Source organism: Lingula anatina, chromosome 4 (assembly GCF_051362555.1).
Source record: "Lingula anatina isolate TDL-2025a chromosome 4, LinAna3.0, whole genome shotgun sequence".
Lineage (NCBI taxonomy): Eukaryota > Metazoa > Brachiopoda > Lingulata > Lingulida > Lingulidae > Lingula > Lingula anatina.
In genome coordinates, this window is record NC_141770.1 from 23,631,758 (window position 1) to 23,651,029 (window position 19,272).

The 19,272-nt window shown below is 38.9% G+C and overlaps 2 protein-coding genes across 3 annotated transcripts; both read left to right on the plus strand.

Moving 5' to 3' along the window:
* The first annotated feature begins 3,185 nt into the window (after positions 1–3,185).
* Positions 3,186–9,368, plus strand: LOC106173988 (equilibrative nucleobase transporter 1-like). 2 transcript variants are annotated; one of them, XM_087012199.1, is made up of 9 exons: positions 3,186–3,693; positions 5,394–5,440; positions 5,782–5,951; positions 6,357–6,563; positions 6,772–7,265; positions 7,537–7,634; positions 7,862–8,030; positions 8,327–8,450; positions 8,837–9,368. In XM_087012199.1, exons 1-9 carry the CDS (start codon positions 3,356–3,358, stop codon positions 8,951–8,953), a joined length of 1,764 nt encoding a protein of 587 aa, XP_086868325.1. In that variant the 5' UTR covers positions 3,186–3,355; the 3' UTR covers positions 8,954–9,368. The 2 variants fall into 2 exon arrangements, with proteins under 2 accessions (XP_086868325.1, XP_086868324.1); XM_087012198.1 differs by having other exon boundaries at positions 3,188–3,693; positions 7,537–7,646.
* Positions 9,369–14,064: 4,696 nt separating this feature from the next.
* Positions 14,065–16,084, plus strand: LOC106173990 (coiled-coil domain-containing protein 80). The gene is made up of 3 exons (XM_013555349.2): positions 14,065–14,282; positions 14,369–14,467; positions 15,296–16,084. The coding sequence occupies exons 1-3, from the start codon at positions 14,196–14,198 to the stop codon at positions 15,632–15,634; spliced, it is 525 nt and encodes a 174-aa protein (XP_013410803.1). The 5' UTR covers positions 14,065–14,195; the 3' UTR covers positions 15,635–16,084.
* Positions 16,085–19,272: the final 3,188 nt, after the last annotated feature.

Below are 19,272 nucleotides of genomic sequence, written 5' to 3' on the forward strand. Positions count from 1 at the left end.
ATTACTTCATATCGTGGGTATGCTCAGATCAAAATGAATTTATATCTGAGAGTCTTGTACTTTTTATCAGTTTCCCTTTATTGAATGTTTAAGGTTCGGGCTCTTTTCTGGAAGGAAGACACGATGCTTCCGATTCTGGGAGGTGGAGGATTCGGTGCACAGTGTACAAGGTATTGCGCACATCATGATAAACAAACTAAAGCTATAATGGGATAGCGGGAGTGGCAAAAGTAGTAGCATTGGTACGAACAGTCATGGCATTAATCATAATTTTAGATTTTTAAAGAAATAGCAAAGAGCAATATGTGTTAAAAGTGATTAATCATGTAGTAATGTTTTCAGTTTATCTTTGCTATTATTATTTACGTACGTGACATTCCACCAACCGTTCGAAATATTTTTCGTTTAGTTTAAAAACAACCTAGTATTGAAGGTACCAACCTCTGAGGCCTATGGAAGGTCCATATACAGTGAAGTTTCTTTTATGAAGAGGATTGACAGTAAATTTATCTTAAGGTTTTTTATCAGTTGAAGACAAACAATTTGATATGTTGAATGATATGTAAGAGAGCATTCACATCGAGAAGAGCCGAGGTCCAACAAGGCCGAGACCTAAATATGGCGGACCTACATGAAAGGAAACCCGCATAATCCTTTAATGGTCTCTCCGCCTCACACACGCCTCCCCACGCGTTGTCCCTGCGGGAGTACTCCGTTTTGGACTGAATTGCCAACTAGAGCAGAAGCCAGAAGAAAAATCTTCCAAGGCACCATCATTTACACAGATGCAGAGCATGTCTTCAGGGATCTGATTGTCAGATTAGTCTTAGTCTGGTAGTACATTAAGGGAGCGTTCCCATAAACCCATCCTCCTAACTGGATCAATCTAATTCTGCGGGGATTTTAGCTTAATTGCATTCAGTGTGAGCAGCTTAAATGCCTGACACGCCTACTGAAGCTGCTAGGGGGTAAAACGATAATCAATAACCCCCTTGTTAGTCAAGGGGTCCAGCCAAACAATTAAGCTGATAATACTAAAAGCCCCGCAGAGTTAGATCGCTCCTGCTATTACGATGGGTTTTTGGGAACGCAGTCTATGACAACTTCATGAATATGTGCGGTAAAAAATATAATGAACAGCTCTGTCCCTAGCCTTTAAAGCACCGGTCTGTCTAAATACACAAAAGTACATTATGCACTTTTTCAACTGTCGTGTTAACTTTGTAGAAAGCGTTTTTCGTCTTTTTCGTCAGTTTCCATTGTCCCCAGTTGGTCTCACATTGAACTTCCAACACGATTTGAACTATTTATCTCTATTTCATTTCAGCAACGTGGACCAAAGAATTGACAGCATGACTGGCCTGTGAAGCCATCGTTATGAATATCATCAGTGTTTTTTTTTCTTTTTACAAGGCTCCTTATAACTAACAGTTTTTATCAAACTTTTTTTAGGCATGTCTTTAAAGTTTTTATTTATTTATATATTTCATTTATTATTATTATTATTTTCATCCATTCACTTTTTTGCCTTTTTACCTGTTATTATTTTACATTTTTTCACGTAAATTCAGTTGGCTCTGTGACTACTACGTGAATAATTTTCTAACCGATATGGGCACCTCTCCCATTTTAGACATTGCACAGGTAACGCCTTGGTTTATTACACTGACCGCTTCTAATAAAGCAAATACTCGATTATTTCTAAAGTGAACCTTTACAGACTTCAAGCAATTTGTACGTGTACATAAGTCAAAATATCCAGATGTGAATGACCTACTGTACATGTATATAACGGAAGGAGATAGAATCTGTTTTCCGTTCACATTCTCTTTTAAAAGCATCCCATGCATGTGATGTTGAGATATACTGTAGTTTACTGAGTAAGTTAATATAATGCAGCGTTTTTCGTCATGACAGGAAGTGTTGGCGGAAGAACAGCTGGAGATGGGTCCTCTGACTGCAAACATCAATATTGTTGACAATGGGGACTGGGTTCCCATGCCTAGATCTATCCATCTGGATCGACCTAACTCCCTGGGGGTTCATGCTAAATTGCTATCAGCTGAAGAGGCTTAAATGTCTGTAACGCCTACCGAATCAGCTGTGGGGGTAATTAACTTTCTTGCACGCTCGGCCTCGCCGAGAGCAGATAGCAATTTAGTGAGACTCCCCGTGGAGATAGATCGACCCAAATATCCGTGGGAATGGTCTACTAACCGACTTAAACGTCTGTCACGCCTAGTAAAGCTGTTAGGGGGTAATTATCTTTACCCCTAGCTGATTCGGTAGGCGTGGCAGACATGTAAGCCTCTTCAGCTGACAGCAATTTAGCGTGAACCCCCAGGGAGTTAGTTCGATCCAGATGGATCGATCTTAGACTGGGTTTCCACAAATTTAGATTGATCTATCTGGATTGCTGTCAGCTTCCGGGAGCCGAGCGCGCACAAAAGTTAATTACAAAAGTTAATTACCCCCTTACAGCTTTTAGTAGGCGGGACAGACATTTAAGCCGGTTAAGCTGACAGCAATCTAGTGAGACTCCCCAGGGGGATAGATCTATCTAAATATCTGTGGGAATGGTCTCTAAGTATGGGAACCCAGTCTGAGGGACTGCCGTAGACCACCGGCTGCTTCAATACTTCCCTCAAGTTTCACGCTTCATTTTTAAGTAGCCCACTCTACAGCCGACTCCATGAAACAAACTATCCACTTCATTACATATATGTATAGCCTACGGCTTTATAACTTTAGCCTACAGCAGATAAGAACAATTAATTAATTATCTGCTACAGCATCAGTTTAAGTAAATTATGAAAAAAAAATAAGTGAATGCTCCTAATTCAAGTTTTCCTTATTCCCGCAAAATATGCAGCTTTAAATTATCTTAGGTTAAAAAAAACTGAAAGTCATTTTTAAAAAATTAAAATAGAATTAGTTCATGAAGACAACGTTTCTTTTGTAAGTGTACAGAATCAGTGATCATTTTCTTAAATAACATAATCATGTGCGTACATTTCTTATAATTACTATATTGTAAATTGTTTTATGATAACTTAAACAAAAAAGATGACTAAATTATTGAAACTTTAATTCCTCTCTTCTAAAGGCCTATCTTTCTCAGTAGTTTCTAATTTTCAGAGGGTGGGTGATTTTGGGTAATGTAAAGAATTCTTACTCCCCCACCCGTCCCCTATAGATTACACGGTCTCCTAAAAAATCGACGGGATTGGCTGACGGGGTCATGTGATATGTTTACATGTATTTTCATATCATACATATTTATATGGACTTTACACCACCGGCATAAAGTTCCAATCATATTCAAAAGTCCCCCAGACCAAGAAGTGGATTGATTATGCCAACGACACCGTATTCTCCTGCCCTGAAAGGGTTGACAGTCACCCTGGTCTTATTAGAGGTGGGACTGTACAGCATCAGCGTGGCAGGATGGCCGTCTCTTGTCTACATCTTCAGAGACTCGGGGTTCTACTCCGACCTCTGTGTTTTTAACTCGACGGTGGACTCTGGAGCTTCAACTGAGAAGGAGAACGAACACAATCAAAACCACTGTTCGGTACAGGAGGAAATTTTGAACCTGGTTTTTACGGTGGCTGTGTCGGCGCAGATACTGATGCCCACACTGGGCTATTTTTACGATCACTTTGGATTGTTGTGTGTGCGGCTAGTTAGCATGTAAGTCCGGGTCTTACTAAATGTAGACAGATCTGATACAGTTGTATTCATGTGTGGTTATGATTTATATATAAATATTTATATTTAGACGAATATAAGCACAGAAAAAGGTCAGATTGAACCTATTAGGAATTTTGTTTTTAAGACCCAGCAACGAAATAAAACGAAATGAAATGTACAATATATAGATAAAATAAGGCAAAATGTTATTTTTGTCAAGCTTTTTTCTGTTAATCCTAAAGTCTAATTTAAAACTATTTTAAAATTTCACATTTGATGTAGGAGAAGACAATTGCTCAATGCTGAAAAGCTCTATTTTCTGATTCAAGTCAATGGGCCGCTTCTCCACGTTAATAAAACACTGAGTTTTATGATAAAACAACAGTTTAGGAGCGATTTCTTTCTTGACCGATCTTGCGAGTTTGGACACGTGTCACCAGACTCGCGTGACCAGCCAAGAGAGCCTGGACACGTGTTTGATTAACCTCCATTTTAAGGGAGTGAAGTGCAATTGAAATGGACTGGAAATAAGATCTCTGGGGGCTTTGAAGGAGGGGAGCAAATAATTATATGTGTGTTGTTTACTGCATATAGATAATTTAATGGTACGCAGCGGATGAGCTTCTTTTTGTCCACTTCAGAGCACGATTGGCTGTCACCTTGATATGTTAGTTTTAAAATTCGAAAACCACAGAAAACGAGTATATATCACCACATAATATTTCTGTTTTAATAATGAAAATTAACAATAACAATATGGCGCTTACGTGGTGAATTTATTAAATTCGCAAAAAATCTTACCGATGCTGCTCGAGATATTGATAAATGGAATATTGGTGTAGTACTATAAATTCATTTTATGCGGTTTTATATTTCCTGCATCGTTCAAGATGACAGCCGAGCCTGTTTCTGAGTATCGTTCGAGAAATAGCGTTAGCCTGTAATGGCATGTAGACAATTTTGGCTTGTGGGTGGGTGAAGGTGTTACATAATGAATCAGAATGTTGTTTGTTGATATTGTTCTCTTTCCGTGACAAGGTGACAAAAACATAATAGTGACTACTAGGGCAATCCTATTGGAAAACCACTTGTCTACTAGGGCTATTGGGGGAAACTGCCGATGGATTTATTCACATAAGTTCATCCGTCTATTCACTAGCTGTGAACATTTCTGAGTTTTTGCACAACATTTACGTCAAAGCTCAGCTGAGCTGTTGTCGAGAGTACCCCTCATACACTTCACGCTCTGTTAACCCTAACTTCATCACGGATATGATGTAAGGTCGCGTTCAGAACAGGTGATCCTCGGATCTACTGGTCTGCCGATTAAATATGGCGGACCATTCATGAAAGCAAGACCGCCTAATTCCTTAAATATGTTCCCTCCTCCACACATGCCCTCCTTGCAGGGGCCTTGCAATTAAACCTTGAAGCCGAAATTTGATCCGTATGGAGGCGGGGAGACCATTAAAGGAGAAGCCGGTCTTGCTTCCATGTAGAGTCCGCCATATTTGATCCGTGGACCAGTAGCTCCAAGGATCATTTGTTCTGAATGCGATCTAAGAAGTCGCGTTTTAGTCAATATCCACAATGAACAGACCCTTCAAGTGCCTAAGACTTACTTAAAGTATAGTTTACGATATATCAGTAATTAACCTATTCTTTAGCCGTTATTGACTTTATTCTATTTTTTTCTGCAGAGTTTTAAGTGTGGGTGGATGTCTTCTGATGGCCTTCTCCGAGCCAGGTAATGATTTTATATTGGCATCACCTGTATATTACTTTAATATATAACTTTAGCAAAGAGACGTGAACCATTTAACGGTTACACAAAAGTACAGAAAATTTCAAAACGGATAGCATGAAAAAATAAATACAGCAGAAATAAGGCAGAAACAGATTTTTAGATTTCACCTTTACTGTATATGCAGTTATTCTTAGCTGACCTTGAAATCTTATTCTTTCAATTGCATCATCTTTATTTGATAAGACTAAACATCCTTTGGGCGTCGGTGTTTAAATCGTAAAAACAAGATCATTAAACAGCTTTATGAATCATAATTCGTTTCCTGCTTTGTTTCGTTCCAGGGTTAGAATGGCTCTTGTTTCCAGGGGCTACTCTTCATCTATTTGGAGGCAATATGCTTATGACATCAGATATGCAGCTGGCGTCGCTATTCCCAACAAAGAAATCCACCATAGGTGCCCTTGTCTCTGGTGCAGCCGATATGAGCTCTTTCAGTTTTTTGTTGGTTAAGGTATATATGAAAATGTGCGTCTGCACCACCAATTTTTTCGGATTAAATTCCTTGTGTGGTAAAGTACAGTAAACATAACACCACAACGGGTGCTTTTTGAGCGAATGGGAAATTTGTGGCAATCCTTCAAAATCAGAAACCCTATCAAATTGTGTCGATGAAAATTGCAACATATACAGAGTTCCAAAATATTGGTACTTATAATGCATTTATCTTCGTTTACCATGTTATTAACTATAGAATAAACTTTAAGATCAGACCCGTTGGGAACGATAATGAAAATACGCAGAATACGCCTTAATGCCAACAGTTTCATTTGGTAATTTGTTACAGCTACACGGGTTATTTGACATCAACGTGGATATATCCCAATCAACGGGATCTATTTCTTTCAAACTCTTCCAGTTAGCCTATGATGCGGGGTTTCCCTACCGCCTTTCATTTATTGCTATGGGTTGTGGGACGTTTATCATCGCAACTGCTACCTCGATTGTGCTGCCACCTCGTGAGGCAGTGCCTGACAGATCTGAAGAGGGTAAAGGCATTGGTAATGTAGGCCATTCTGGGTGCCTGGTGCCTGGCAGCGCGCCCAGCGATGCTGAGGCAGTAAAGGTGAAAAGTAGAACCAAATTATATAAGGCTCTTCAAAGGTTGACTTTAAGAACAATAATTGTAGAGCATGGTGAAAAAATTCAATCCAGAATCCGGTAAAAATTATTAATTGTAGGAATAGTAACACAGAGTAATAACGTATAAATAAAGAGTATATACTGTAAATATAATATAGTTTTTATCATCATTTCTTCTCATATACCATTAGAAGACAAACAACAGCGGCGAGTTCGGAGTGAGTCCTTCGTATGATAACAAAGCACTGGAAGCTGATTCAGAAATTGGTAGATACATCCACCAAGAATGGGGTGCGCATAATGACATGCCTTCTGATGATCCGGCGAATTTAACGAGGCTTGCAACACTCTGGAAGACTGTGCAAACTGAAGGAAACCTAAAACAGCCTTGTCTGAGCGTTGCCGTGATTTCTGTTCAGCATCAACCATCCGCAAAAGGCGTTGGTCCATCGGGGGCAGAGCTTGTGGGACTTGGCGTAGATGAACCAATTCCCAAGGAAAGCAAAACCAACATTGAACCAACCAGCGTTGAAGAATATATTCCATTCAGTTCTGTTTTGAAGAGCCCCATGTTCTGGTTGACAGAACTTTGGTTTTCCTGTAGTTTCCTCATTTTGAACGCATATTTTGGCAGTTTCAACGCACTACTGGAATATAGGTCGAATGGCGATCTTAATGCAAGCAAGTACAATTTTCGCCTCAGTCTGTTTGAATTTATATAACATACATATCATTTATATTATCCCCTCGGAATCCAGATTCCTCCACCGAAACATTTATGTAAATATATTAAAGATGCATTGAAAACATTAAAAATAGTATATCTCTATTATGGTTTGTATTTTTCAAAATGCTTTATTTAAACTATTAAACTTACTTCGTTGATTTTTGAGATATGCAATTTAGTAAAAGATTTGGGTTTTAGTCTTTTTGTTCTTTTATTTTTACTCAGTAAGCCAATATACCAACGTGTTTGGCTACCTCCAGCTTGCATCTAGTGTTCCCCTTGCTTTAGTAGCTGGGCATTTAGTTGACATGCAACACAGTGGCCGGGGTATGATTCAAGGTCTCTCTCTCTCTCTCTCTCTCTCTCTCTCTCTCAGGATAAACGATAGGCACATACTCAATAATAGCCTAGTTACTCCAAAAGTAGCATTATACACAGAATACGATGGAGTTAATAAATTTGCATCCGTACAAAAACAATGAAATGTAAATTAAATACTTTGTAAAGTTACCGAAAAATACTAAACATGAAAATCAAACATATTATTCTTTCAGCGGAACCTAGAGTATTTATTGGCTGCTTCGTGGTCACGTGTGTGTCAGGACTCCTGCTGTGGGTGACATGCGCAGTGCCGATACTGGAGATACAGTATTTGTCGATGCTGCTTCATTGTACACTACGGACCTTCACATTCGGAGCGCACATTACATTTATCGCATATGCGTGAGTACTTCTAAATCGTTATTGTAGTTGGTCTACTTGATACATTGTATATGGAAACAAAATGATAAAATTCTACGAAGTCTTGTATTTTTTATGATCAATACACACAATTGCACAAAAGGAAAATTACGAAAAGGTTGCAGTTTTGTATCTATCAAAAACGAGCTTTGGCAAAATAATGGTTTATATTAATTATGTATTGGTAAAACAGTATTTTGCTTTGTAATTTTTTTTTTTTTTTTTTTTTTTTTTTTTTTTTTTTTTTGTTAACCTAATCCTGTTAATATGCTTAATAGATTTCCACGTCAACATTTCGGGAAGACGTACTCCGTGCAGCGCGCTATTACTACATTGATAGGTGCCTTACAGTTCCCACTGTTCTTCTGGCTGAAGAGTGATCTTGACAGCGATCCACTCTATGTAATTATTGCTTTCATTCTTGGATATTTTCACTTTTTCGTGTAACGTCATCCGATTTAACACAATGGCGTCCGCTAGATTAAGTCGGCGCATGTGAATGGATGTAATTTGCCAAAATACATTACTTTTGCTTCATGCGCAATTTTCCCTATCCTAAAGCAGATGGGAAACATGTTGTTTGTACCCTTAAATGGTGTGTTCTCATTTTGTTTGTATCAGCATGCATTAATCATCTGCTCGTATTTAGGCTGTAAAGGCAATTACTCCAAACTAATAAAATGCTTACTAGGATCAACATTGACCAGAAATTGGTGACAGAGAATGCGTTACTTAAGCGCCCGATATTCTTGAGATTATTTTCAAAACTGTACTTTTCAAACTTTCAGTTCAGTCTGGCACTGTGTGGTATTTCCTGCTTGATGCTCAGTCTTCCAGTATACCTAATGAGACGGGGAGGTGCGCTGCAGAAAGAGCATAATGAAGGCGATATGAAGAAAACTTGACTGATTGCATTAGTTGAGCAATGATCTTTAGACACATTCGTAAGCTTCCCGACTGCTTTTTTTACGTGTGATTTCAGAGTCAAGCGGAGATATATTGATATAATGGTAGTGAGGTACCAACAACTGACACATTGAAGCGCTCATAATGTTCGTGTAGAAATGTGCAGGCCTGTAGTACATGGACAAGCGTAACATGTATAATCCGTGAAAATAAAGTGATTGATGGTTCTAGTATTTTCCCAGTCGATAGATGGTTATTGCATTAGTAGCACTGTCACGGCGCTCAGGTCAGAGCATGATAACAAAAAGCCTTCTTGGCCCATTGAACCCAATATTTCAAGTAAACGAACCAAATAAGTGTTCTGTCATTTCTGGTGTATATGCATGTAAAATAATACAACTGCAGGCGTCTTTACATCCAAAGTGTGAATGACTGACTGAGGAGCATCTAGTCATTTGGGGTAATAAAAAATGTGAGACGAGGGTTTGGGCAGTGGGCAAGGACCCAAATGAACCGTCCACTTGAAAATTATATATAAATAATTTAACAAGTAAATAAATATCAGCAACTTTTGAGTTGATTTCTATCAAAATGCTGTTGACATTTTATGAACAGATCAAAATGTCTAACAGAAAGTAAAGATTTTATATGCAAAAGACTTCTGCATTCTCTGTGAAGATAGTTATAGAAAAGAAAAGAAAATAGCAGGCTAGAAACATTTTCGAAATTACTCGAAGTTAAGCATTCAAAATTAACTTTTACTCAAATATTTATCTAATTTATTACCTTTTTTTGCAAAGGTAATTTGTTTCGGTACTACAGAACACATATTCGTTCCCGTGACTTCCCAATTCAGAAACCAACACGTTGGTAAACACGTGGAAGATTGCCTTTTTTTACAAGTGCATTGCCCGGTCAAACGGGAACCGGGAGCCAAACCAGTAGTGCTGGCTTCCGCTTCAGAGACTAGCCCGCACGTGGTTAATAAAGGGAACCGGAGAAGATCAGCATTGGTCAGAATTGTGCCGGAAGTGACGTGCAGTGGTGTTAGAAACGAAGCTGAGTGGTCATTTTAACATAGAGGTGAACGGCAGTAAAGACGGGTTGTCGGAGGAAAAAGAAGTTTTCTAAACAACATGGTAAGATAACTCTCTTTTTTTACGCATTTTGGGCAGAGAAAACTTGTAGAAATAATAAATGCATGATATGAAAACGTGACACGGAACTTGAAGGTGCAAAATCGTGCTTAATTGGCGGTCAACTTGTTTAGAAATAAATGCTGCGTCGACCGCCAGCGCGACAAAGAGCGTAAAGGGGAAATAATTCCCGGGAGTCTATAAATCGTTGTCATGTGGAAATTTGGCATTAATATAATCCGATATGTCCATATCTAAGTATTTTTTGGGTGTTTTATGGTATGGGCTGCAATTACAACGAAGTTTTAGAGGTCTTGAAGGACCTTGTGAAAACCAGGAAGTAGTTCGTAACTAACAAGTGGAATGTACCGATCTCCGACTGCTGTGCACAGCTGTATCTTTTTTTCAATATATTGACGAATTTTTAGATCTTTATATGTCCATCTGGCATGAAATTCCACACACATGATCACACTGATATACCTTTTACACTGGGGAAGGCGCTAATCAGTGACAAATGCCAAGACAAAGGTGACATTCTGACAGCCTCTTATCTGAGTTAAAAATCACTGACAAAAGAGACTGGCAATCAATTTCCTCAGGCTGGCAATCATTAGCCTATAGAAATTGGTCATGTTACATCTTATCTACCTGTGAGAATCGTTTTACCAACTGAGTATTGCATAATAATGTCAATTATTAGTACTTTGAGCTAGTCTTAATTACCTGTCAGCTCACCTGAATTCTCTTTTTGTCTTTTTGGGAAGATCTTGTCAGTGAAATGTTTTATTTGTCCTGTGACAAAAATTCGTCAATATATTGAAAAAAAGATACAGCTGTGCACAGCAGTCGGAGATCGGTACATTTCACTTGTTAGTTACGAACTACTTCCTTGTTTTCACAAGGTCCTTCAAGACCTCAAAAACTTCGTTCTAATTGCAGCCCATACCATAAAACACCCCAAAAATACTTAGATATGGACATATCGGATTATATTAATGCCAAATTTCCACATGGCAACGATTTACAGCCTCCCGGGAATTATTTTCCATTTACACTCTTTGTCGCAATGGCGCTCAATGCAGCATTCATTTTAAAACAAGTTGACCGCCAATTAAGCACGATTTTGCACCTTCAAGTTCCGTGTCACGTTTTCATATCATGCATTTATTATTTCTACAAGTTTTCTCTGCCCAAAATGCGTAAAGAAAAAGTGTTATCTTACCATGTTGTTTAGAAAACTTCTTTTTCCTCCGACAACCCGTCTTCACTGCCGTTCACCTCTATGTTAAAATGACCACTCAGCTTCGTTTCTAACACCACTGCACGTCACTTCCGGCACAATTCTGACCAATGCTGATCTTCTCCGGTTCCCTTTATTGCTCTGTGATATTACTAGCGTACACGTAGACACGATGCTGACTGCATTTTGAGTATAACGGGTCCACCCACCAACGTTTATCATAGTTTTGTTCTCATAGTAACCGCAAAAATCGATTTCTGGACAAAAGAACTCGAATTCATGAACAAGTGGCTGTGGTGCCTATGACGACTTTGACTTTTTGAGCAGTGCAGTTACTGGCATACAGAATCTGCGTTGATTATTTCGTATCAAATGAGAACTTTCTCTGCCTTCTTCAGCGGCGTATTGAAACCGTCTTCTGGGTCTTCCGGAAGACGGTCAGATTTTAAAGTTTACATTGCCGGGTATCTATTTTTTTCTGTTGGAGAACCATCAAAAATGGAGGATGGATCAACATAGATAATTTGGTATACTGTCAGAAAATATCTCTGGATCCACTCCTGTTCTTACTACGGCTACGTTGCAAAATCATCCCATCATATCGTAGTACAATTGTTAGATAGGGCGCTCTTCCTATATTCTACACATCTCCGTTCTTAACACAATATCTTATACTGTACCAACGGCGGTGCTGATGTTGCTGACTCAGTGATGCAAAAGGCTACGTTTAATTTTACATGTCTCAAAAGGAGACTTTCTTAAAGATTATTTTACTTGTTTTGCGCTGTGGGCCAGCTGAACTGATACATTACGTAACGACCGTGGTGAGTTGCCAAGTTGTTCAAACATGGCTGGGTTTTGTTAAGAGTACATTTTCTGTTCTGAATTTTGGCTGTTTGTGAGTCGCCCCAGGCACCGTAAAATAGAACTAGCAGGGTCCCTGGAAGGAAATCAGTCTTGGGAAGTTTTGGTAAACAACAAAACACGAAAGATTGACAATTTTAAACGAAATTTTGGTTTTTACAAATTCTCGCACTGGATCCCGTTGTAATATTTCATAGCGCTTTTTCTTTCTACGCTGATAAAAGCAAAGTAAAATAAAAAGCGATACATGTTTATAAACTTCGGCCTATGTGAAATTAAGTTTTGGTTTCAGTTTCTATATTTTTTTCATTTTTAAATCTTCGGAAATCGATGCACAGTAATTGGTAAGTACAGTAACTGTGTGTGTTTATTTTTAACTGCTCATTTATTTATTGCATGATTCTTGCGATTAGATTGTTCGAAATAAATGCAAAACATGCAATAAAATAATTGAAAACGATACAGGACTCACTTTGCAGGCAATTCAGAATGATATAGGACTCACTTTGTAGGCAATTCAGAATAAACAAACAAGAAAAAGAAATACGCACAAGAAAGTGCAGTACGAGAACCACTCGAACTTCCCAACATGGCGAATTCCGCCAGGCTTTTAAAAGGCTCTGTTATCTGTCAACACGCAGCATTACCAGTGGCATCAGTATCAGTTTTAGAGCTTGAATACACGATATTCATAGTGTAAAGAAATGCAAAGGAGATACTGCTGACCTTTGCCTATGTTCCGACATTGTTGCGCCGATTCTTTGACCTGGAAACAGTGCAAAAGACTAAACATTGACCGGTGTGACAGAAATGGTAGTTCTAGGTATGGAAGTCCGGGGTCCCACATGATTACTACAGGTTGGGGTTAGTTGGAGTATTGGGGTTAATATATGGGACGAATGCCACCTGTACAATGTAAAGGGGAACGGACCACTGTTCCTAGCGGACTACCATTCTTGTTACACCGGCTTTCCAGTAGAATTCTATTATCTAAACGAGGATCTAGAGGATGGGTTAGGAACTTGCAACGGGTCGCGTTCTAACACAACAGATGACACGAAGGAAATTTATTTTCTTTCACTATCCTGTTTCCCTATGTAACCTCCTGCGCCCACACCCAGAAATCTTTCATACACAAGAACTGTGGCAACCATGGATTAGTGTTTTTAAAAAATATTTAAGACTGTTGATTGCTTGGGTTTAGATAGAAGAAAATATCCAAGGTTCTGGGTAGATCATACAAGTAATTCTACTGTAATTTGAATTATATAAATTTTACTTACTTTATTTATTTTCATTTTATTATCTCTTTTAGATAGTCAGTAGTTGAGCTAATTGTCTACAGCTGTGGGCTTCCTGCTTCGGCTTCACTGCTGTATCTCTCTGGTCGAGTTTGCAAAATACTGGGCTCGATGGGGATTGGAAACAAAATATGAATGTCCATAGAATGATATAGAAAGTTTGAATACCGTGTCACACTCACGGATTGGACGATAAAATATGTTGTGTAGTCGCGGGGTTTGACTTCTCGAAACATTTCCCGAAATCTTTCAGTTCGTCAATAAATAAGCAAACACCTGTTTGAAATAAAATCGCATTGTTAAAGTACAAGCAATCTTAACGAGTATGAAATTTCAAGGGAGGCTGTGAAAGAAACAAATACAAAACGAACAAAAACGGTTTCCGGACGTCATGAAGCGCTCAAACAATACCTTGTCAATGAACGCTTAACTAATTTTGACGTCAACGACCAAACACGTGCAAACATGGCGCTGTTTATCAGCTTCTACCACTTTCCCGCGTGTAACGTCACGTGAAAAAGCATATTATAAAACTGTGGGTTGATTAACTCAGCATGGTCTTTTGGAGTTCAGATACAGGGCACTATAAAAGCTTGTGAACGGAACAGATGCACTGGTATTTTTCTACGGTACTCCTACTGTTAGCCCCTGGATCGCTTGGGCAAGAAACACACTTCTTTTGAAAAATATTTAAACTATGTATAAGCTCGGGTTTGTAGTATTTGCGCTGGTACTTTTTGGCAAATGGGATTCTGCCTACTGCTGGTTCCGAGTAAGATCACACGTAGGTAGTTTTTGGTCTATGATTTCTATTTGGCCAGTATTTTAATTTTTTTTTTCAAATTTAAGCTCTATATTTCTTTTTGCTAGGTTTGTTTACCTACGTTCAGATGGCAGAGCAGGGTATTGGTGATAGCGTCGCCATCTATGGGAGATCAGGCCTACCAGCAGCAGTCAAGAGAAATCAAAGTGAGTGAATTAGCCCCTAATTATGCTCTATGCCTGTCTATTTCCAAAGGAGAGAGAGAGAGAGAGAGAGAGAGAGAGAGAGAACACTATATTTTTTCACTATACACTATACCGGTTTTATAAGTACACACATGACCTTCCCTCTCTTTAGCCTCGAATGTACCCTTTTCTTGTCATCCCTTAAGCTTAGGTCCCAACTACGTTTTGGACGCACGGTTTTTAAGTTCCTTGCGTCCGGCTAGGACTTAGCTAGATCGCAGGGAAGAAATCAAGTAATTGATGAAAAGTTTCTACGTGCTGTTTGCGTCCTCCAAAAGTCGCACGATGGACGTGCTCCTCACGCACGAACTCCCACGTTTTCCCCATTTTTTGGCCGTAGACCACGGTTGGGACCTAGGCTTTAAAAACACATGACCTTCCCTGATCTGCACGCATTCGTACGATTTTGCACGGCCTCCTTAAGGTCATGTGATAGAAATAACACGGCACCGTAATGTTTATACGTACAATCCGTAACCCGTGGCTACTAACGATGTCAAAATTAAAATTGTACTAAAAATTATATTTAAGTAATCTAGGCCTCATTTAGACCAAATCGGAGAGGCATTAGAGACCGTAATTCCGTACGATTTCGTAAGATTTCGCACGCCAATTGTCTGCCTCAGCATAGACGGATTTACGGGTAGTATACGAGCACTGTACGGACATGGCATGTCTATTGTAATCTAGGCTTTAGGAATCATCTAATAAAGCGTTTACAACCGAAAGATGCACATGTAGTCATAAAAGAAATGGAATCAACTCTTTTTTTGTCGTTTTATTTTGCAGAGTAATGTGTGCGAAATGTCTCTCCGTGACATGGCGGTGATTGCAATTTTCAATGTCCGTGATGTCGACCGATCCAAAGTCACCTGGATGGTGTACCAGCAGCATTTCGGCGTGCCCCGGACACGGAAGTTAAATCACAGAGAGGCACACAGAATCGTAGACTGCTTAGGGCTGGAAAAAGATCGATTCAACATGGTACTGGTTGGTGCCGATGGTTATAAAAAACGCACATACCGCTACCCAACCTCTATGGCAACAATATTTAGATTAATTGATACAATGCCCATGCGCAGAAGAGAAATACAAGAACAGGCCAGAGACGGTATATACTGTTACTGAGAAAAACATTTAAGAGATAAAAAGAAAATTGAAAATCATCCGAGAAGTCGTCATTAGTACAAAGCGCAAGGTTCTTGAACATGCGACTGAAAAAGACATTTGTAGCGTGGATGCTGGTATGCTAAGAAAGGAATGACATTCTCAACATATCTGATCAATATTCCATTGTAAATTTAATACTCACTGCTTACAGTTGTACAAAGATCGTTTGTTGCCTACTCGCATACTTGTTAAAGTAATACACGTATACACAGAGTACATAAAATCGCCTTTGTAATGAACTATGTACATATCAGTGGATTGTGATGAAGACTATTGCTGATGCACAATAAAGAACTCCTTATAATCGGGGAATGTATAGCAAGTACCGCTGTATCAAAAGCTTAAAATGATTACTAACCAGTGATTGGCACATAATAAAATAAGAAATGTATTCATATTGATAAATAAGTTTTTTTATTGTGATAGCTAATATGCCACCCCTAGTTTCAAAGGACCCCGCAATGTCCGTTGAATGCAGTAGTAGACAACGGAATCCCCAAGGGATTTCCAGGAAATTTGGGGCCTGAATCTCAGGGTGTTCTATGATAATATATTTGTCATTGTTCACTGATGACATGTATTCTACGTCTGTGAACACGTTTGCTACAAATGAAGGATATTGGCGCTGGTGACCGCAGTTTACTGTTACAGTGTCTATTTGATTGTACTAACGGCATCTAGTGTTTTATATTGTCCGCAGGGGCCTTGAGTTAATGTACTATGGCTAAGGATGTAATTTCGTTGAGATGAGTGGTTCTTTGGCAACACATGGTTATAAAAAGTGTCATTTAGAGTGGGTGTCTCGTTTCACTGATGACACTGCCTTCTGAAAAACGTGATTTCAAGCCACCGGCAATCGTCAACAATCAACGGCAAAACAAGGCTTTGGCTCACTACATTTCGTGCTTGAAGTATCCGTTGATAAGCTGCCGTGTCCCTGGTCGCGTTATTCAAGATTGCAGCATCGTCACTAGTTGCAATGATGCTTATTAACTCCCAGGCAACTGAAAGTAGGGAAAAAAGAGAACTGTGTATTTACCAGTGACTTCAGAAGCATTAGTAATGTGAACCAGCTGCTCTCCCTAGAGCGTTTTAATTAATTAATGTGGCATGTGCTCTGCTCTTCACTTCAGGATCGGAAGCTAGTGTCACAAAAGACCTTTGGCCAGAATATCGGTCTAATCTTTAAACCAATGGTTTGGTCTACTTCTGTTCAAAATAATCCATAACACCTCTAAATCCACTCAAATATAGTACCATTGGCCTGAAACATAAGCCGTACAGGGATCAGAGTCAATTAATTGCACTCGCACAGATTTAACTTGGTTCTTGGACCAATAATTCGTATTATTTGTCCACGATTGGGTCAAACCAGTCTTATATTTTGTCATAAATGTTAAGACCAATTTAAAATTCCGGGCTGAACGTTATTGATCAAACAGAACCTTATTGGAAAAGGCCAGGTGAATCATAACATGTGACCTGCTATCGCAGTGGAGGGGAAATTCGGCTGTGGTTGCAAAACCAGTGATTGACCAAAAGTTGGCACACAGCTTAAACCAAGGGCTCTTAACGCTCGTGCTTGTTTTATACGCACATTTGTCAATCGATTAATTCTCTTCCGCGTTTTCCATTAATTGTTGTCTGCATTCCTTAAAACACCGATAACTATGTTAAAAATAAAACTGATTGTTGAAATACAAGCCAATAAATATTTCAATACTCTTGCTGTTTTCACACTACGTTGATGTAAACTAAGTGTTTTGTTAATTCAACTTAAAGTAATACCAAAGGGCATTTTTGTCATAATAAATATTTTAAATGTGCTTTATAAACATACGCGTAAGATTCATTATGTCATGTGTGGAGCTTCAACGCTTCACCAGCTGTAAGAGACGTAACGTGGCAAGAGATTGTGCTACACGCTCGTTTGTGACGAGCGAATTGCATTAAAAAAGAAATAAAAAAAACCCTCTGCAAATTCGTTTGTTTGCGCCGGTTTGAATGAATGAATGAATGAATGAATGAATAAAACGAACCTGACATTTAACATTTACGGACCCAAATTGCAAGTGCAATCAGAAACCATTCTAGGGAGTGTTTTGCTTCCTGCGTATTGTATGAACTACAGTGTTGAATGAGCGCAGAAATCCCATGGAATTCACCGAAAATATCGCAATTCTTCTTTATACTGCGCCCCCATTTAGGCTTAAGCTCAAATCTAGGAAATGAGCGCGTATCGGATGGGGTTGTTAATTCTAATAACAGTTCTACAAATAAGCACGCACTGTGTTTGGTAAAAACAGATGACAAACAATGGAAGGAATGGTATAATTTCCAATCAACAAACGTACATGTTCAGTAGTGTTAGTGCTGTCTAACAAACACTAAAAAAAGGCCATTAATGTCCTTTATGCAACGATTTATCGTTTGCCGTAAGTTGACTTAATGTTCGTGACTAGGAGATATCATATTATGTAATCAAAACTTATAGGCAGAGGGTGAGCTGGTAGCGGTATTGCCAATTGAACTGTTTCTCATAATGCTTTATGTTCTATTTGTTATATTTAAGGGGGTTTAATATTCGTAAGGTTTATTTTAACCATCCACTTAGGTAATCCGGATTTATACATCGTCATGTAATGAGATAATGATGTGGCATTAAAATACATTGAGGTGAATTTGTTAACTCGAGCTGATGATGTAACAGCGGCGGTTTTGGTAAGAAAACTGTGTTGATTTCAAACAGATGTCCCTCACCTGACCAACTTCTGACTTTATCGGCTAAAATTATGCCTTTCTTTAATTGAAAATCCCAATTAAGGTTTTTAATCTGGTAAACAAAAGAGGCATGTAGCCAAATACGTGTGTGTATAACGTATCGATCCCCCTTAAACGTTATCAATTGATTGGATTATTCGGGGATATGCGGATCCAATATTCCCCTCCATTAAAGAGAAAGAAGCCAATTGACGCCCGGAATCGAGCTTTTCCCAGCCACCTAAAATACTTTAAATTGCTAGAAGATTCATTAAGTGGAGATGTCAATCCTTTCACAACATTCTTTCAATTTACCTTTTAAACAAAATTTTAATAAAAAGGAATGGGTAATTTTTAATATCCTGTATCCTCTAGCACAATTCAACTCCATGATTATTGCTATAGAATTAGCACCCCTGCAATAACTGCAGATTTACAAAGTTTTGTGCTTTTCGCCTTTGCATCTGTTCCACACTTGAGAAACTATATATGATTTCTGTCCCAGCATTAGGTCCACTTACGTCGTGTTAACCCTAACCTGTATGATTCTCACGGTTGGTGAACCTTCTGGTACACCACCCTCAGTTCCTTAGCACCAGCGTTTATTGGTCTTGAATTTTCAGTTTCTTTTGATATAGACTTCTATGGGTCTGTGAGTGGCTATGGAGCGCAAACGAATAACGCAGGGAGTGGTCCTAATTGTGCCCTAAATACAACAATTGCAACCAGTGTTTCAGAGTTTCTACATCCAGAATACCCGTGCCACTATGTGCAGTGCCATGCATCCAGGGCGGAGAGGTAAAAATACACTGTTTGCGGGAGTGATTGAAATTATT